The sequence below is a fragment of the Arachis hypogaea genome, chromosome 19 (assembly GCF_003086295.3).
Source record: "Arachis hypogaea cultivar Tifrunner chromosome 19, arahy.Tifrunner.gnm2.J5K5, whole genome shotgun sequence".
In the NCBI taxonomy this organism is placed as follows: domain Eukaryota; kingdom Viridiplantae; phylum Streptophyta; class Magnoliopsida; order Fabales; family Fabaceae; genus Arachis; species Arachis hypogaea.
In genome coordinates, this window is record NC_092054.1 from 15,335,052 (window position 1) to 15,356,571 (window position 21,520).

General features: G+C 32.2%; 1 protein-coding gene across 4 annotated transcripts; it reads left to right on the forward strand.

Annotated features, from left to right (window-relative positions):
* The first annotated feature begins 227 nt into the window (after positions 1-227).
* LOC112775507 (uncharacterized) lies at positions 228-20,627 on the forward strand. Of its 4 annotated transcripts, none has more exons than XM_025819157.3 (43): positions 228-546; positions 638-776; positions 3,928-4,003; positions 4,845-4,925; positions 5,006-5,086; positions 5,699-5,775; positions 5,897-5,951; positions 6,074-6,122; positions 6,355-6,492; positions 7,164-7,242; positions 7,788-7,866; positions 7,969-8,018; positions 8,140-8,334; positions 9,009-9,084; positions 10,207-10,287; positions 10,379-10,459; positions 11,825-11,901; positions 11,987-12,041; positions 12,151-12,199; positions 12,396-12,533; positions 12,764-12,845; positions 12,957-13,035; positions 13,613-13,659; positions 14,248-14,459; positions 14,894-14,981; positions 15,328-15,447; positions 15,542-15,660; positions 15,748-15,820; positions 15,919-16,038; positions 16,186-16,254; positions 16,351-16,521; positions 16,604-16,651; positions 16,835-16,976; positions 17,334-17,431; positions 17,962-18,106; positions 18,218-18,306; positions 18,394-18,504; positions 18,611-18,685; positions 19,213-19,278; positions 19,427-19,615; positions 19,704-19,814; positions 19,968-20,048; positions 20,259-20,627. In XM_025819157.3, exons 2-43 carry the CDS (start codon positions 675-677, stop codon positions 20,436-20,438), a joined length of 4,134 nt encoding a protein of 1,377 aa, XP_025674942.1. In that variant the 5' UTR covers positions 228-546; positions 638-674; the 3' UTR covers positions 20,439-20,627. The 4 variants fall into 4 exon arrangements, with proteins under 4 accessions (XP_025674942.1, XP_072082954.1, XP_072082953.1 ...); XM_072226853.1 differs by having other exon boundaries at positions 258-546; positions 667-776; XM_072226852.1 differs by having other exon boundaries at positions 399-546; positions 658-776.
* Positions 20,628-21,520: the final 893 nt, after the last annotated feature.

Sequence of the window (21,520 nt, forward strand, 5' to 3'; positions counted from 1 at the left end):
TACACACAGAACAAATTGATGGTGCTTAATTGCTTTTTTATAACATAAGGTGAGTGAAGCTTCTAAACCGGATTTTCGTTCGGCTAAAAAATTATTGGGTATCATGGCTTCTTTGATTTTTATTTTTTTGGAACATATAGGCCCATGAACATCACCTCTAGATGGAGTACATGACGAGGAAGTGACTCAGCATCATTATATGGTATTGGATCATGTCTTTTGAATATGCTTCAATGTTTCTTTCTCACTTTTGTACGAAACTACCAATTACCTGTCACTGCATGAGAAGAAAATAATATGATTCTTTATATACATAATTTTTTAATCACACTTTAAACGTTCGGATAGTTAATTAATTAAATAATTTTGATAATGCTTTCTTCGATGAAGACATAAATAATCAGTTAATCGCTGACACATTGAAATCGCACGGTACATGAGATTGATGATTGAATCAAGAAATAAAGGCGAAAGAAGGCGACACAGCAATCACTTGCTTTGTAGGGACAAATAATCACTACTCACAAAACAAAAAAAACTGCGCAAGTAATTTCCTCCCTCTTTCCTTTCTTCCATAACCTCCTTCCTCTTTCCATCTACTATTTATTAATTTGTGTTCTTCTGTCAATTCAATTAGCTCTGAGAGGTTCGGATTAGAAGTTTCAGGTGCTGCAATGGCGAATCGCCAAGTTGTCGGGTTCGTTGGGTTGGACGATTTGAGCTTGCAGATGGCGTCTTCGCTTATTCGCCATGGCTATGCAGTTCAAGCTTTTGAGGTTCTTCACTTTATGCCTTTATTTATTTAATTAAATTTGATAATTTTGGTTAGTGATAGTGCCACTCACTCTTATTCCCAAATCGGTACATAGTAACTCTTGTTTTTGGCTGCAAAAACCAAAAAGGGATCACGAGTCTCTCTTTCTTCCTCAGTTCCTCAACATTCTCTCTCTCTCTCTGTTGGTCCACTATTGTTGTGGGTACCGTTGGCGCAGTAACATGGCGAAGAAATCGCACCGTTCTTTTTTAATGTGTTCTGATTGGTCAAAAGTCAAAACTTTTCATAATTGCAACTTATTTCCCGAGCATATACTAAAGTAAATATTGCACCTTCTGTAAATGGCATGAGCATGTACTGAGTAGTGAGTAGATATAAGTGAAAATTTAGATGCAGGTATTTGTTTATAAAATTGATAATTAAAAGTTATTAATAATTTAATTAAATTATTTAATAATTTTTAATTATTAACTTCACATATTTAAATATTACAATCTAATTACTTGTATTTGGTTGTATATATTGTTAAATGTTTATAATTAATTATGCGTTTCTTTTTTCAATCTGTATATAATCCAATTTCATAGTTCAAAATAAAAAGAAGAAAACCAATTTTTTTTGGTGAGTAGAAGAAAAACCAATTTAAAAAACAATAATAATATTAAAAAGAAAAAAAGTCAAAATTTATTTTATTTAGTATTTATTAACTGTAGTAATAATTAATAAATACTACATAAAGTAAGTTTAGACTGTTTTGATTGATTTTTTTGTTGTCTTTCAAATATTGTTGATATATAATTAATACGTTGGTACTAAATAAATGAGCTTTTTCAAAAAATTTAAAATGGTAATAAAAATGAGCCATATATATTTTAAAAAACTTTAGAGTTCAAGGGTTGAAATGAATTTTTTGCGAATATAATTTAAAAAAAAAATTATCTTTAGAATTTCTCATGTGAATTTTTTGCTTTTTTATATTGATATAAAATTTTTGAAAAAAAAAATAAAAAGAGATATTTTGGTAAAATTTTACTCCATTTTTTACATGTATCATTTAAATAATTACATAAATATTTTCGCATTACTCCGATTAAAATTCGTTGTCAAATATAAAAAATTAATATCTTTTTATCATTTTTGTCATGTTTTTAAGTAATTTGAGAATTTATTTGTTTTTTCGTATCTTTTTGAATTATTTTTGTTAAGAAAATAAATTTTTAGATACCATTTTAATAGTTTACTTAATAAATAATAAACGGATCTACCTTGCATCAATTATAATTTTTAATAATCACTAAAAAGAATTATAATTTTTACTTTTTAATATTATTATATTTATTTACTTAATCTCTTTGGAGAAGGATTTTTGGTGATTATATTATTATGATCACTAGTGGATTAATAAATCATTTATTAAATATGTATTATAATTTAAGAATAATCAGAGTTGTAATATTAATCAATATGATATTAACTAAAATGGTAAATTCTTGAGTTTCAAAATCAATGATTGTAGATTTAAATCGTGCAAATGGCAAAAATCTTCTTGAGATTTAGAAACCAAAATGTGGTTAAAACAAAGTTGTATTTTATTTCTTTTGGAGTTTTGGTATTCTAATCTAAAATCCTTTAAAGCTTTAATAAATTTTCAAATTGATCTGAATCTAGGATAATAGAAGAAACCAGTTTCACTGACTTTTAAAAAAAATAGAAAAAAGAAAAAAATATATATGAGAACCAAAATTACAAATAGTTAAATTTACAATATCAAATATTTATGTAGTAGTTCTTAAAATCTCAAAATAATTGTTATGTGACTCAAATATTAATGTACCGAAAAAAGAGATAACTTATAAACAGGAAATTTAGTGAAGTTAATTTTTTTAACATAAATATAAAATTTTCTTAAATTGAAATTTTTATTTTTATTTTATATTTATGAGCCTATTTAAAATTGAACAATTGCTTTCAGATAGAGGTATAGTAATTTTATTCCATATTAATACTTGAGACATTTCTTGTGCCTGCATTTTCCTTTTATTATAACAACGATACTAAAAACTTTGAAAACGTGTTTAGATGATTCTCATTAACATGTATGCATGGTTTTAGGTCACGCCATGATAGAACAATATAGAATTGTCACAGAAGGAAAATATGACTTTAAAAAATTCAAAAACGTTGCGAAAAGATGAAAGCACTTCCATGTACATTTCTCTTTTATTTCATAGATATTCCGGATGTTAGCTTTGATGATAGGAACTTTATGAATCAATGAAGACAAATGTGTGTGGCATGTAGTAACATCTCTTACTTCTAATAATTCAAGCAACTTCCAGGTTGTTTCCCAACTGAGCTACATGTATTACTGAGTGCCAAATGTCACAAGATTTTACGACCTTAGCAAGTATAATAAAGATTAAACTTAAGAGAAATTCTTGGGGCCAGTAATTTTTAGTATTTTTAACTATCATTCGGTCAGCACAAATACTAAATTGTTTTTAATAAATAAATTTTACTAGTTCATGTGTGCGAATTCTGAAAAATGTGAGTATAAACTGTATTAATTTATGTGTGCAAAACTCTGGTAAATATAGATGCAAATTATATACTTCTTGTGTGCAAAACGTCTATAAATATGAGGACAAATTATTTCTGGCCAAGTGTTGGCCAAAAATGATAAAATAAACAGTATAATCCAAATATACAAAATAAACACGTCGGATATCCATTCTCAACAATCACAACCACAACCAGTATAATCCTAGAGTATCTGGTTATCAGTATCAAAATTCTAGCACTCAAGGATTTAATGTTGAGTTTAACATAATAACTTATCTTGACTTACCACAATAACTGAATGTTGCTAAGCTTTTAGTTGCCAAGGGTGCAAACAAAAAAATACATCACAATTTGGTTACACAGAATTGCCGTCTGGTAAACAAATAGCTATTATCATTTATCAGGCAAGAGATAATGACTTGTTAAATTGTGTCAATTAACCATATATACCCAAAGAAATTGTTTTTTCTTTCTTATGTATTTATTTGTTTATTTTATTATGTTTCTGCTTTTTGTTGAAACTTCTTTCATAGCAATGCTATGTTACTGTTTACAAATTTTTAATTGAAGTGAAATGAATTTCTCTGTAGATAAGTGATTCCAGCATAGATGAACTTTTAAAGCTTGGAGGACGCAGATGTTCAAGCCCTTTGGAAGTGGGAAGAGGTAAATGGATATCTCAGCTGTATTGTTGACTATTTCATAAATATTGTTAGATTTACATGTTCTCGTAAGCTTTGCTATGGTTACTAATATGGTAGTATCCTGTTTTAAAATTCTTGTGATGTATAATATCATTTCAAATTAAATAACAAATTTGGTTTTAAATTCATAATCAAATCTTGTTATGATATGAGGGATTGAGTTGGGCAGCAGTGGTCAGCATTCTCATTCTAAAACTTATAAAGTTATAATGAATCTTTGATTTATGAGAGGCAATAATCAAACAAAAGCAGAAACTAGTACGTATGTACAGTTGGGTGGTTTTTTTAGTGACAAGATGCTTATCTCTTAATTTTTAACATGAAAATATGTAAGTTTATTGAGTTCAACAATTTTTAGTGCATCTTCCTCTTATTATGGTTTCATAAATAGAATCTTGTAGACAACTTGTCTCTGAAGTTTGTTAACTGCAAAGCTAAAGCAGGTTTAGTATCTAAATCTATATGACTTGCAGTAATGAAGTTAAACTTCTGAGATAATTACTTCTGAATGGTAATCAAGTTATGAACTTTGTTCAAGAAACATCTTGTACTGAATATAATCTGGTCTCCTATATCTTTTAGCTACTGAGTTAAGCAGTTTATTATTTTGCATGACTTCAGAAAGAGATTCTTTAGAATAATTCTTAATATTAATAGTTATTATTGGGATTGTAATGGTCTCTTGAAGAAAATGAAAGGAATAGTTGTGCTAACTGTTCCACTGCCTGTAAAAATTTATGTAAATTACACTGTTATATTGACTCCTTTCTAATGCTTTTTTTTTTTCGCTTTCTGGCTTGCAGATGTAACAGCTTTAGTGGTCCTAATATGCCATGCGGATCAAACTAAAGATCTAATTTTTGGAGAAGAGGGTGTTTTGAAAGGTCTCTATGAAGCTTTTAGACTTATTTATTTCCAAGGATCATGGTTCCTGTAAAGAAAATTCTTTTTTTGGGATATGCAGGTCTAAAATCGGATACAGTTCTAATCCTCCGTTCAACTATATCACCATCAGTTCTCCAAAAGTTGGAGAAGGAACTGGCAGGTAACATCTGCTTTGATAATTTGGCTCTATATGATGGGTTGATTCTTCATAAAAGGAGTTCCTAACAACTCATCACATTCTCATACTTTTGGAATTAGAGTTAATCAATTAACCCCTTGATCACTGTAAATATTTTCACTTGTCATGACTCATGATAGACTGATAGTCGGTCATTTGAGGATATTCCGATATTGTGAGTTCAATTTCCCTTTCACATATGTGATGTTTCTATTGCATTGTTACTAAAACAGAAGTGAAAAAAGTTTAAGGGATTTCACATTATTTGTTGTGGTCTGGATACTAATGTTGGGTCAATGATGCTAATGGAGAGTGAAGACTAATAAAAAGTTTTTGTATTCATTTTTCTGATGTATCCACAGAGTTCTTATTTTGTTTTATTTATTTTTTCTCACTGAGGCACAAAAGTGGCTATTAATTTTGCAATTTTATTTACTCTTGGGTATTTTGGTAAACACTTTGTACACTCAACTTGCGTATTTCTAGAATGATATTGTCAATTTTTCTGTTTTTTTTTAGGGGGGAAAGGGGGGAGGGGGGATGAATTTAGTGATGTATTGTTACAGGTCATAAACATATTTATTTATCTTGTAGAAATTCATGAGATAAATTACATTGTTGATGCATATGTCTCTCTTGGGAGGTCTGATGCTTTAAATGGAAAAATCACTGTAAGTTATTGTTCTTATTTTGATTGTAATTATGATTTCGTGCTGAGTTTTAAAATGCACAAGCTTCCTGCTTATGATTAGCCAATATACCTTACATTAATTGTTGATGCGCGAACTATAGATTGCATCATCAGGAAGACTGGATGCCATTGCAAAGGCTCGGCCTGTGCTTTCTGGTAATGGATTGAGATCTATTTAGTTATATTATAATCGAACTTGACTTTTATGTCTTAAAGAAAAGTGTAATTCTTTTTAATATATTTTTATATTAGCTAATTGTCTCTCTCTTTTTGGACAGCAATGTGTGAAAAGCTTTTCACTTTTGAGGGTGAAATTGGTGGTGGCAGGTTATTTCTTTCTTTGGTCTTGCCAAACCTACTTTATATTATTAGATACAATTTTTCAAATGCTCCTTTTAGTTCATCTATTTGTTGATGTTTTCATGATGAACTTAGATAATGGTCCTAAATTGCTCTGATAATGTCTTAACCAACCAAGCTAACTTCTGTTGTAGGATGTCCTGTCTTGTTGGCTGTATTAGCATTTTTATTGAATCTTACCAATCTTTTTGCATTGCAGTAAGGTTAAAATGGTTACTGAGTTGCTTGAGGGAATTCACTTCATTGCTTCAGTGGAGGCTCTCTCTCTTGGTGCCAAAGCTGGAATTCACCCATGGATAATATATGATATCATTTCCAACGCCGCTGGAAATTCATGGTGTGTGTTTGATTAGTATGAAATAGGCAACTCCAAGTAAAGAAAAAAAAAAAAAATCTTACACGCATGCGTGTTCATGTGGATGCTTTTAGATGTGTATCATTGCATAACTATATTTTTTTGGGGAAAACAAATTTAAGGCAGGAAAATAGGCTTAAAATTTATTGAAAAAGGAAACTTGACATTATAACCCATTTTATTTATTTCTGAGCTTGTTTGGAAACCATTTAACATGAGAAAAGAATTCTATTTCCTTTAAGAAAAGAATTCATTTCTATTTGAAACTCAATTCCATGATTTGAAATGACTATAATATATTAATAGAATAGAATCCAAATTTAAAGAGTGTGTGAGTGGATTTGGAAATCAGACCCCTTTTGGTCTGATTTACAAATGAAGGAAAAATGAGAATTGGAATTCTCAACGGAATTCAAACTATTCATTTTTAGTTGTTCCAAAGCAAGAAAAAGAATTCAACTCTTGAGTGAATTCTAATTCCTAGCATTCCAAAAGTTGTTTTTTCACCAGCTGAATGCTGATACCAAAATGTGCTATTTAAATATTTCATTTAAACAACTTTTGCATTTAACTTACTTTTTTCTGATCCTCCTTCCCACTTTTTTTCCCCTCCCCACTTATTGTAGGATGTGATTGTTTCATTTCTTTTGTAGGGTTTTCAAGAATAATGTTCCTCTTTTGTTAAAGGGAGAGATTAAGCATCAAATTCTAAACACTATTGTTAAGGACTTGGTAAGATTAATAGAGATCAAAAGCAGCTAAATTTTGTACATTTACCATGTGTTTTGGCTTGTCGAATGGTTATGCTACTGACATATTTTAGTCTATCATTGGTTGATTGAGTAACATATGGACTTCAATTCAATTTTGACACGTTATGATAAATTTATTATGTACGAGATTACACATCATGATAAATTAAATACTATGGTATTATGAGCAAGTTTATGACCAAGTGAAACAGAGTTTGATTCCAACCGCTTGCCTTCTTCAAATTAAATTTTAGTTTTAGCACAGGGCTTGATCAGAACTGTACTTTTTACATGCTCTAACACCAGAAAGCTCTCATGTGAGGAGTAGAAGTGCTAGTGATATAAAACATTCACTGCTTGTTTCTTTCTGGTTGGAAAAGAGCTACAATATTGTATATTTGTATTAATGTCTTTTGATTTTCAAAATTGGCTCTTTTAACTTTATGTTTTTAATTCTTATGGTTATTGTTATTCTTTTTAATACTTGATATTTTCATTATGGCTATTGACTGTTCTTTATTCAAGGAAATCATTTTGGATATGGCCAAGTCACTTACTTTTCCACTTCCACTTTTGGCTACCACTCATCAACAACTTATTCATGGTACAAAAATCTTTGAAAACTAAACAGTGATTTTGATGATCCATTTCATTAAGAACAACCTAGCTCTTTCAGCTCACATGATTCACCAAATTCACATTTCAGGGATCTCAAATGTTTCTTGTGGAGAAGATGATAGTACATCATTAATTAAGGTAAATGGACATCTGTTTCAGCAAATTTCAATTAAAAAGATTAATTTTTAGCTTTCATATTTTTTCCTGGATATATGTTTTTTTTTTTTCTTTAGATATTTCTTCATCATTTTCTTGATAGGTTTGGGAGAAAATTTATGGAGTAAAAGTTTCAGATGCTGCAAATGAAGATTTATATAGCCCTGAACAATTGGCATCGGAAATCACTTCGGATTCTAAGAGTGGGAGAAGAGTTGGTTTTGTAGGCCTTGGAGCAATGGGATTTGGCATGGCAACTCATTTGGTGAATTCAAAGTTCAGCGTCAATGGTTTTGATGTAATTCCTCACTTTCAATTCTTTATCTATATTGCATTGAACAAATGGAAAATTTGTTCCAAAAATTGATGGTAGTATCATGGCAGTGAGTTGGGAACCATCTTAGCAAGCAATGCAAACATTTTCCTACATGATCAACAGCATTGAAATCCACAAGTAAATTTCAACTTTTCTTTCAGAAACTGAAAATCTAAAGTCAGATCATAGTGTATTCATTTCTGAGAACTTTAAGACATTGAAAAGTTATTTATGTTTTAATAAGGATATGGGTGAAGAAGGCAAGGTACCAGCATATTTTACAATAATTGTAACAAAACAATTGAAGTGGCATGCATCAATATCAATATTAAAAGTTCATCTGGGTCAAGATGCACAAGCACCGATTTATTTGACTAAACCTTGTTCTTACCATATTCTATTAAGAGTTTAGCAGCATGCTTGTGCTTCAATGTTTATGTATCTTCATGTGTTCTGTCCCTCTAACTTTGTCATCCATTGTGTTTTTCACATATGCAGGCACATTGATATTTTTCTTTGCATTAATGTGTGCAGAGTCCATTACGTATTTGTGCATGATCTGGATGCTACTGTGATAAAATTTTATTTATATATCATGACAGAAAGTAAAATGAGCACCATAAGCTTCTTTCCAATACTTCTGTTTTTGCTTCTAGGTGTATAAACCAACTCTAACACGATTTGCAAATGCTGGTGGCTTTATTGGGAACTCTCCAGCTGAAGTGAGTAAAGGTAAATTAGTATTTTAATGCATACTTACAAACCTACAACTACAAATAAGCTCGTACAATTCGATTAGTGTACGAGATGGTGAATAAATTCATTCCTTTCAATCCAGCTTCTAGTCTAGAAATGAAAAGCCTGATACATTGGTCATGGTTGGAATTGCTTTCCTAAGCTGGTATGCCATGGCAAATGAAGTTGACACTTACCATGGATTTTGTTATTAATGCATTTATCCACCTTGTAAAGTTAATTTTTGTTGCATATAAAGCTTTAAACACTCCACCATTGTAACCAACCCTCTTGAATCTTATGGTTTACGTCATCCTCTATTTCTCCATTGTTCCAAATAATAGAGCCAAGATACTTAATTCGTTTTACTTGTGGTATATTGTTTTCTCTAATTTTCACTTCTGGGTTGGTGTTTTCTCTTCCCATAATGAATTTTCTTCCCATATACTCCATTTTAATGCGACTTGTGCGCAAATCATGCACTTTCAAAGCTAGTCTCCTCAAATCTAGCTTCTCGTTTAAATCTTTCTGTGATTCTCCCATAAAGACGATGTCATCGGAAAAAAAAAATGCACTATGGTATGGACTCTTAGATTTGATCAGTAAGCATCTCTAAGACTAGTTTCAAAAAGTTTGAGCTTAGAGATGACCTTTAGTGTAATTCCACACTAGTTGTAAGCCAATCATACTTGTCCTTAATTGCACAAATACATGCAATATTTAACCTTAATTTTAAAGGGACTAAAAGTTTGTTTACCCTAATTTAAATGATGTGACAGTTCATGATGAGATGACTTCTAAAAATCTTTTCCGTTGACAAACTGTATCAAAATTAAAATTATTTGAGAAAGGGATTAATTTTGATACAGTGTAATAGTCAACAAAATATCATCATAAACTTCTTTGCTATAGGTATTAGGACTAAGAAAATTTCATGTAAATTACATCCGAGAAGGCAAAAGAAAAGTGTATACATAATTTATTGAATTCTTTTGTTTTATTTTGTCTTTTAATGCTGTCTTTTCCTTACAAAAAACAACATTCTACATTTGTCCAAAAAAGAAAAAGTGAAAAATGAAAATCTCAAGCACATAAATATTTACATATTATTTCTTTCAGATGTTGATGTTCTCATAATCATGGTTGCAAACGAAGCACAAGCAGAAAATGTATTGTATGGAGAATCTGGTGCAGTTTCAGGTGCATATAAATTTCTCAATAGTCCCCCCCCCCCCCCCCCCCAAAAAAAAAAAAAACAAAATATACTAATCCTTCTTTCTGCATTATGTAGCTCTTTCACCGGGAGCATCTATAATTCTTTCTTCTACTGTTTCTCCGGCATATGTGAGTCAGCTAGAGCGCAGATTGCATAGTGAGTTACTACTCCCAGATACATGGTTATGTGATCTGTATTTGATATCAGAATTTTTTTTTTCTTCCTTTCTTTATATGCAGAAGAAGAGTGAATTTTCCCATCTAAATTGGCTACTCTTAAAATGTGGCCTAAATTTTAATGAGTGAATACTGCCCCGTACAAGTAGAAGGAGAACTAGTCAGAGTTGATTCTCCTAGTTAAAAGTATCTTAGTAGATATAAATACAAGTCAAAAGATAACTTGCATGATTTTTTTTATTGGCTGTAAATCTCTAACTAATCAAGAGACAGAAGAAAGATGCATTATGATTTAGAGAATGTTAAAGAGGTAGAAGTTATCTGTCACATTATTGGTGTCATGCAAATGGATGTGTAAAATGAAGCTAGATATTTAATAAAGTATATTTTGAATTAAAAAATATTAATGAGAAGTAGATATTTTTCTGCTGATAGTTTGTACTTTTGTGGAATTGATGGGAATATTTTCTTATTTACAATCTTAAGTTGAACGCTCAACCACCCAATATGCCTAATGAATTTTAGTAAGTGACGAATGTCTGCGAGAGCCATGCTTAAAAATTAGAGAAAAGGACAAATTGATCCCTAATTTTTTAGTATGTGGACATTTAAGTCTTTGAAGATTTGAAAATACATTTAAGTCTCTGACCTCTTTAATCTGGACACATCGATCCCTGGGTCTAATTTATCCTATTTTAAAAACTCTCCCACGTTTGCATCCGCATTGGCCAGATTAGTACAACGGAGACACATTTGATTTTTCCGTTGGGTTTGACAGACCCAAGTGAACAGAGGGATTAATGTGTTCAGATTTTGAGAAGGTCAGGGACTTAAATGTATTTTCAAATCTTCGGGGACTTAAATATCTACAGGCCAAAAGGTCAAAGACCTATTTGTCATTTTCTCTCAAAATTAACAGCAGCAGACTACTGCAATCATAGACTATAACATGCCACATTAGATGCTCCTGACTGAAGTTATATAACTTTTACACAAAATGTTGTATAAATGTTTGCTAATGCTTAAAGCTCTAAAGGAAATTTGTACTTTCTCTTGCATTCTCATGAATTCACTTCAATTTTTTAGAAATTATTTGACAATACAAATTTAAATGTGTAAAATATGAACTCTTTTAGGTTGTTTATTCACTAACAGATAAAATTCTTCTCTGCAATGAAAGTAAAGCATGGCTGAGAATTATGCTAATATTGCCTTGTCCATGTTTCTGCTTACCAGAACGGATGTTATTTTCTGCAGTTTGAATGTTTTTTTTAGTTTAGCGCTGCACCCTTTTATGCTTTTATTGAAGGATGTGGTTGTGACCGTTGAACTGAATATAACGCAGATGAGGGTAAAAGTTTGAAGTTAGTGGATGCCCCTGTTTCTGGTGGAGTTAAGAGGGCCTCAATGGGAACACTTACGGTCAGAAATTTCATCTTTGGGACTTTTTTTGAAATTCCCCTCATCATTTATGAACTGAGTAACTCAAATCTTGTCTATTTCCCAGATAATGGCTTCGGGATCCGATGATGCTCTTAAGAGTGTTGGTTTAGTCTTAGCAGGTAATAACTAATAAGTGTTTATCATAAAATGCAAAATTTTAATTTTGATTCTGGGGTTGCAGTAAATTCAATAATCACTTTTAATTGATTTTGAGTTTTTTGTGATCAGCCTTAAGTGAGAAGCTTTACATTATTAAAGGTGGCTGTGGTGCTGGAAGGTATTTTTTTAGTTAATTATGAGTCAGGGGTTCTTTATCCATTTTTGTCCTTTGGCTAGTACTGCTTTTTATCTGCTTGAGATAAGTAATGCAATGATAAATGTGATTCAAGTTGACAATGAAATTGAGTGGACATAGTAAATTTTATCTCAAATGAATGTCTAATGATATAATTTTGGTGTATTTTGTTCTCTAGTGGTATAAAGATGGTTAACCAATTGCTTGCTGGAGTTCACATAGCATCAGCTGCTGAGGCAATGGCATTTGCAGCAAAACTGGGTCTGAATACAAGACTGTTGTTTGATTTTATTACAATTAGTGGGGGTACATCCTGGTATGTGTCCTCCATGAAGTGATTGTTCTCTGTTGTTCCCTCTTTGACCTTAAAAAAAATTTAAAGAACTTGCTTGCTTTATAGTCACATTCATAATCAATCATGTGTGGTTATGGTTGTGTTGCTACTCTTGGTACTCTTCTCATGGCTGTTTCAAAAGAATTTGTCATAGAGTGATTTCTATTATCATATCTTAATTTTTAAAACAATTTTTCTCTCTACTGTTGCAGGATGCTTGAAAATCGTGTCCCACACATGCTAGATAATGATTACACACCATATTCAGCACTTGATATCTTTGTGAAGGACATGGTCAGCATCAGTAAAATTTTTTTTTCACTGTTTGGCAGGAATGTTAGTGTAACACTTTTTTCAAATAAGTTGTCATAATATTGTGCTATTAATATATATTCTCATATTCAGGGGATCGTTACTCGTGAATCAGCTTCTTTGAAAGTTCCACTTCAATTATCAACTATTGCTCATCAACTGTATCTGTCAGGTGCTCTAATGCAATATATATGGGTTTATGTTTCCTTCACTTCAACTTGATCATCAATATTCCATTTTATTCAACATAAATAAGAAACAGGAAATTGCAATGAAGTTTTGTTTATGAATTATATCATATAAAATTAAAGGAAGAAAAGGGGGAGGAAATTGAGCTTGTCCATTTGATGTATTGGCTGATGAACAAAGGATGTACATTTAGGATATAATTCTTCATGCTCATATTTTCCAGTGACCTTTATGTCACATAAATTAGGATCCTGCTATCTTAAACAGTTGAAAAATTCGTGGAAATCAAATCTTCTGCATATGACAGACAATGTCAATATGAAGGAGGATAGCACTATTCATATATGTAAATAATAAGCCACCCGGACCATGCTACTAGAACTGATTTGAATACTTTGGGACGGCTGAAATTTAAGTGTCCATGTTGCTATCCTCTGCAAAACAAGAAAAATGAAGCATTTACATGGCAGAAAGGAGCCTGGAAATAGGGAAGAAAAGTATTGACTTGAATAATACTGTTAGGATAAGTACTGTCTCAAATGCTTTATGTTTCTGTGTAGGTTCTGCTGCTGGTTGGGGACGGCAAGATGATGCTGGTGTGGTTAAGGTATGAGCAACTAATGCTGACCAACAGAACCTCTAAATTTATTTTATTTTCTGATACATTGGAATCAAATAAGATGCAATTAGCATGCTCAAAATGTTTTGTAATCTTAAGCAGCTCTATCAAAGTAGTTACACATGGTTTGATTTGTTTAGGATATAGATGACAATTTATAAGGTTTTTTTCTGTTTAAATTTTCAGTTGGCATGCTTTTTTAACCAGTAATTGAAGAATGCAACACTGTTATGTTCTGCTTCCTCTTTTCAATATTTTGTTAAGGAAATGTTTAACACAATCGTATCAACTGATTATGAAAAAAACACAAATACCAAACACTCTCTTAGTTAAATATGACTGGATTTCTATTGGATGTTGAAAATTGTTGCAATTGTTTACATGATGATATAATCACCAGTCATCTATAGATTTCTGTTTTGTCTTTTCCTATTGCATTATTTATTTGAGATTTTCTATGATATTGGTTTCTAGTCATATTACATCACAAACCATATTTACAGATGATCCACATTTCCTTAATATGTGATAAACACAACGACTGAATAATTCAGAAGGGCTGTTTCAACTATACAGGTTTATGAGACACTAACTGGTGTCAGAGTTGAAGGGAAACTCCAGGTTCTGAGGAAAGACATTGTGTTGCATTCTCTTCCACCTGAGTGGCCTCAAGATCCTCTCCTTGACATACAAAAACTTACTGAAAAAAGTTCCAAGATTTTGGTAGTCCTTGATGATGATCCAACAGGAACACAAACTGTTCATGATATAGAGGTATTAACAGAATGGTACGTGAACTTCATATCCTTTTGTCATTCTACCCTTTTGGCATAATCAATGCTACTGTTGATAATGAGCCGCATAGTAATATCTTAAACCAAACTTCCTCGGGCAAGGTAGTTCAATTAGTTCTATTTCTCATTCATATTCCAAATCCATTGAGGGGGAGCCTTAGAGCAACAGTTGAGTTGTCTCCATGTGACCTCAAGGTCACAAGTTCAAGCCGTAGAATCAATCATTGATGTAATCATTAAGTTAGGCTGCTTACATTACACCCTTTGGGTACGGCCTTTTCCCAGACTCATTGTCCGGGATGCTTGTGCACCAGGCTGCCATTTATTCTCAATCGATTATACTTTGATCACGAGATTGGGAGCTGAAATTAAGAAATCCTGCCTGAAGAGAATTCTCAAGTTACTCAGTTGGGTATGTTCTTCTGCAGGAGTATCGAATCACTGACTGGGCAGTTTAGAAAAGGTCCAAAGTGCTTTTTCATTTTGACAAACTCCAGGTCACTGAGTTCTGAGAAGGTAAATAAATATCTTTTCATTTGCACCAGTAAATTCATAAATGTTATAGGAAAATTAAAAAAATAAAAATAAAAAACTCTTCTTATCTGTCTCCATTCTGCAATAAGTCCACTTATAATCATGCATGAATTAATAAGAATCATATCCAAAGGTAAAACAAGCAAGGTTTGAGATAAATAAATTTAGAGCTATAGTAATTCCAGCATTCAAGTATCTACTCTATTAGTAATCCCTGAAAAAGCAACCTGAATTATAAATTATCCATGGTTAACGTTATTGGATATTTCAATAGTCAGCAATATGGTCTTCTATCAATTTTGTAATATTTCATTTTAATCTTTGACAGGCCAGTGCACTGATAACAGAGATATGCAGAAATCTAGACACTGCAGCAAAAACAGTTGACAACATTGATTATACAATTGTTTTGAGGGGAGACTCAACTTTGCGTGGCCATTTTCCTGAGGCAAGAATGATATTCTTTAGCTTAACAATATGTTCCAGTCAATGATGATACTTATGATTCAATATGCAAAATGACACTCAGTTATTGTGCACAGGAACCAGATGCTGCTGTTTCGGTGTTAGGTGAAATGGATGCATGGATAATTTGTTCCTTTTTCCTTCAAGGAGGCCGCTACACTATCAATGACATACACTATGTTGCTGATTCTGATACGTATGTCTTGCCATTCTTCATTAACTTGGTTGAAAGGAATTAGGGATGGACATTAGAAACCTTGCTTACTTCACTTTTTGTCTGCAGGCTTGTTCCTGCAGGGGACACAGAGTTTGCTAAAGATGCTGCCTTTGGCTACAAATCTTCGAATCTGCGTGATGTAAAAGCCTCTTTGTTCCTTTTTATTACTGGATTGTGCTGACTTTTATTTTGATATTGGCATAGAATAAATTTTTTAAAAGATCTTTATCCAATTAGTGGGTAGAAGAGAAGACTGGTGGTCGAATACCTGCATCCACTGTTGCATCTGTTTCCATTGAACTTTTGAGGAAAGGAGGACCAGATGCAGTTTGCCAGCATCTATGCAGTCTGAAAAAGGTATACAGAAATTGATAATGCACTTTAGTTTCTACATTCTTAAGTTATAAGAAGAAAACCAGTGACTTGATTTTGTCTTGTTAGAATATTATGAATTAGTGTGTGTCTATTACCAGTCCCCTTACTGTGTTTCTATTGTAAAAGCAGGGTTCAGCATGTGTAGTTAATGCAGCTAGTGAAAGAGACATGGCTGTATTTGCACTTGGAATGATCAAGGTAGAATTTCATTTCATGTTAATTGTATTTATTTGGCCCTTTTGCATGATTGTTTACAGATGTTAATGCTGCTTTATTGTTTTGTCCTGTTAACAGGCAGAATTGATGGGAAAACACTTCTTATGTCGTACTGCTGCTAGTTTTGTTTCTTCCCGAATTGGAATTATCTCAAGGCCCCCAATATTGCCAAAGGATCTAGGAATTACTAGAGAAAGGAACGGTGGTTTGATAGTTGTGGGATCATATGTTCCAAAAACAACAAAGCAGGTGGAAAATGAAATTTTGATAAATTATTCAAATCAAGTCTCCTTGGCATACCCATTTTGCGCTCATGCACGTTTATCCACAGGTTGAAGAACTTAAATTACAGTGTGGTCAGTTCTTGAAAAGCATTGAGGTGATTGACATCTTAAATTTCCTTTTTGCCATTTTATTATGAATCCATCATTGTTCCTTTCATGGTGTAACTTATAATATATATATTTTTGTTAACTTTTATCAAAGGCATTAGCTTTGTGCCTAACGAAAATACTTTCTTTCCAAAATTATTTTTCAGCCTAATATGATCTTTCTTAAATAGGTCTCAGTTGAAAAACTTGCAATGAGGCCTGTCGAGGAGCGGGAGGAGGAAGTCAGTCGAGCAGCTGAATTAGCAGATGCATACCTTAAAGCTCATAAAGACACCCTTATAATGACCAGCCGGAATCTCATAACTGGAAAAAGTTTGTCTTTCTCCATTTTCCTTTTCTTTATCTTCTCTCCACCTCAATTATAGGCATAGGGTTAGAGAAAAAGAGAACTATATTATGACATTAATAGTAAGATGATCTTCAATAATACAGTAGCCTAATTCACTTGTTTTCCAATCAGGTCAAGTTCTATTGTTACTAGTACAATCCCAAGCCTACTATTAAATTATTAATAATCCTGACTCTATCAGCTTTCTATATCATCCTAAGATAGCTTACCGTTGTTCTTCATCTGAACTTCTAAATAGCCACAGCAAAGTGCTTTTAAATGTTAGAAATATAATTTCATGTCCATCAATCTAATCTTTCATTTTATTTTCAAATGTGCAGCTGCGTCTGAAAGTTTGAACATTAATTTTAAAGTGAGCTCTGCTTTGGTGGAAATAGTGAAAAGAATAACTACAAAACCTCGCTATATACTTGCAAAGGTACATGTTTAAAGGACTTAGTCAACCTGCATTTTGGTATGAAAAATTTCATATTCCTTTTTTCCTTGTCTTTTTTCCTTTCATATTCCAAAATAGGCGCTACACTATCTGGGTCGGAATTATATGTTTTGCCACAGTATAGTCACATGACAAGGTTTTAGATATGCACCAAGACAAGGTTGATTACTTGAGAAATGAAGTTATTGAGGAACAAATCCCATAAAAAAATTTAGTGACACTTTAAAAAAAGCCTACACAAGATTTTATGCTCGAGAGTGCTAGAACTTATTCCTTTAAAAACACTTTAGTTTTGTTTATTGAGTTTGTATTATAGCTGGTACTAAAAAATTCTTATTGTGTATGAAAAACTCCTCGACTGTTTTCTACAAGTTACATAATATAATTTCTTGCATCTTGATATTTACTCACAAATCTGTTTGGGGATGCTAGACCTGGTCCTATATCCTTTACTGTCTTTTCTGACAGGCCTTAAGGTTTTAGTCAAACACTCACATATAATACCTTTTTAGGGTGGTATTACTTCTTCAGACCTTGCTACAAAAGCCCTTGGTGCTAGATGTGCTAAGATAGTTGGACAAGCACTTGCTGGCATTCCCTTGTGGCAATTAGGACCAGAAAGTAGGCATCCAGGAGTTCCATACATTGTCTTTCCTGGTAAGTTGATTTTCCCAGCTTTTTTCTTTTTTGAGCATCCGCTGCTGTAAAATCTGTATCCTTTATTCTTCAATATTCTTCTTTACCATCAAAGAAATCTGCCTTTGTTAGGCAATGTTGGTGATAGCAGAGCTTTGGCTGAAGTAGTCAAGTCCTGGACTCATCCAGTCAGACTTACATCAACAAAGGAGATTCTTAGCGTAAGGAATCGGCGCTTCAAGGTTTTTCTACTGATTCTCCTTGATACCAATTAATGTTATCAATATTTTCTTTTTTTTCGATTAAAGAATGCTGAAAAGGGAGGGTATGCTGTTGGAGCATTTAATGTCTATAATTTGGAAGGAGTTGAGGCTGTTATTTCTGCAGCAGAGGAAGAACAAAGTCCTGCTATATTACAGGTCAGAAATAATCATCTTAAGTGACTTTCAAAGTTGTTCTATTTTCTCTCATAAGAACTTGGTTCCTCTAAACTTGTTTTGAATTCTTGTTATATAATATCTTCAGATCCATCCTGGTGCCTTGAAGCAAGGAGGAATTCCCTTGGTTGCTTGTTGCATTTCTGCTGCAGAGCAAGCCAGTGTAAGTGGCGTTATATTCTTAATAATCGAGTATCTCAAGTGAAATACAAAATGCAATGGTCATCGCTAAGCTGGAATGAAGCCATGATTGATAACAGCAAATGTTTAACTTTGAAATTCATATAACAAATTTTAATGATGAAAATCTTAGAAGTTGAATTTATAAAGTTTGAAATATTAGTTTTCAGTATTCAGGATCAAACCAAAGAAACAAGAAAACAAATGATGGTGTTATATTAAGGAAATCATAGCTATTTATCAGTACATCAAATATTAATGTTTTTAAGTAGAGTCATAGCTATATGGTCTTTTAAGTAGCCCCTGTTCATCCTTATCTACTTAAATAAGGCATGAACATACACACTACTCAATTATCTCCAATTCTGAAAATATTCAAATCAAGTTGTTTATTTATATGCTTACCAAGTTATATGGAATACCTATGAGTTGAGCGCAAAGATATGTTTTAGATAACTGTTAGTTGAAGTAGCTTAAATCTCACTGCATAATCATGTATATATGTGGCAGGTCCCGATTACTGTTCACTTTGACCATGGAACTTCAAAGCAAGATCTTGTGGAAGCTCTTGATCTGGTAATTTGCACGTTTGGAAAACTTACTTTCCTGCTTATAGAAACCATTTTAATCACAAAAATGATGCGGTGCATTCATGTTTAGTTATTGCTTTATGATCTCCATAATTCTCTAAGTTGAAACTGCATCTGTGATGCAATGATATTAGGGATTCAATTCTGTGATGGTAGATGGTTCACATCTTCCCTTCAATGAAAACACTGCATACACAAAATTTATATCACTGCTGGCTCACTCGAAAGGGATATTGGTTGAAGCTGAGCTAGGAAGGTTGTCTGGGACGGAAGATGATTTGACTGTGGAAGAATATGAAGCAAAGCTAACAGATGTTAAGATGGTTATTATCTTCCTCTATGCTATCAACTCAAATTTTCTTCTGTGCTTGAAATTGCTAAATCTGTTAACGTTGTTCTCGTCAATTTCAGGCAGAAAAATTCATCGATGAGACCGGCATAGATGCTTTGGCAGTGTGTATAGGAAATGTGCATGGAAAATACCCTGCAAGTGGTCCAAATCTCAAATTTGATTTACTGAAGGTAGTAATAATTCTCTAATCATATTCTTTATGAAACTTTATTATATACTATCATTTTCTTAAAAGAAAAAAAGAATATAAAACTTTGAAGACTACCTGAACAGAAATTCATGTTTTTTCATCAATTCTGAAACTGAGTTCTAAATTTGTTTAGGAACTGCATGCATTGAGCTTGAAGAAAGGAGTTTTCCTGGTGCTTCATGGAGCATCTGGCTTATCCGAAGAACTTGTTAAGGTACCGTTATAGTTGTGATACGTCACGATTCTCAGTGTTTCCCCTTTTTATGTTTTTGTCAGTCAAATTAAACTTTAGCATGCTTTGTGCATTGAGCTCAAGTTACAAAATTGGTATACATTACAATATTTGGAAGTTACCCTAATCATGCAACAAATTATCCTTATTTTATCAATTTATAGTGCCAACCCCCTCTTTAATTCTTGACAGGAATGCATAAACCTTGGTGTTAGGAAGTTCAATGTTAATACTGAAGTAAGGAAGGCCTACATGGATTCCCTCAATACTCTCCAGAAAGATCTAGTTCATGTTATGGCCTCTGCAAAGGAAGCCATGAAAGCTGTGGTTGCAGAAAAGATGCATCTCTTTGGTTCAGCAGGAAAGGCATGATTTCTGCATGTTTGCAAGCCGACGAAGTAGCTAGGATTCCATTGCAGATTATCAATCATGTATGGTTTTTGCTGCTGTATTGCCTTCTAATAAGAATTTAATAACATCATGGATCTCATTATTTTCTTCAATAATAATAATAATAATAATAATAATAATAATAATAATAATATTTCCAAATCCCTTAAACTTGCCTTGTACCTACATTCATATACCAATGACCATTACTGAATTGCTTTTTTTAGTTTTTTACCTTGGAGAATTATTCGAAAAAATTTTCTGCCAAATAAAACCTCTTAGGATTCACTGCTCAAGTCTTTTATGACTACTAACACTAACCAGTCTTGAGTCTCCTGACCGAAAACAAAAATCTTGAGTCTTAATAAAAATATAAATATATTTTAATATAAATCTTAAAATTACAGAAACTTACATATTGTTTGGATGAATGATAGAAAATAAAAAGAAAGAAAATGAGTGAAAAAAAATAAGAGGAAAGAAAATAAAAAGAAAAGTAGACTTTTTCTCTATTGTTTAGAAGAAGAGAAAATTAATAGAATGAAAATAGAGTGAAATTTTTCTTTTGTTTGGACGAAAAAAAAAAAATGAAAAAAGAGAAAATTATAATAAAATAAAATTATGTTAATATCCTTAAGTATTTTGTTTTCTTTATTAATCAAAGGGTAAAAATTATAATTTACCAAAAAATGTGAATTGGGTTTGCCTGAAACCACTAAAAAATGCTTTGAGGTTTGGAGATAAGGAAAGATGTGAAGGAGTGTGAATGATTTTTTTTTTCTTTAGTATGGTGCATATGAAAATGTAGAAATAAGATTGTCTTTAATAATGGAGTATTAGTAATAGAGAAATTAAAGGAAGAAGTTATAGAATAAAAAAAAGAATGGTGTCAACATCGATAGTATAGGAATAATTGATATGCTTATAAGTACAAAACTACAAATATCAAGTCTAAGACGAATAAAAAGATGGCTTTGTCTTTGGTGGGGAAAGTATATTCAAGACCATGATGGACCAGATGGAAAGATGCCGTTTGGATGGCTAGGATGGCATCCGTACAGTAT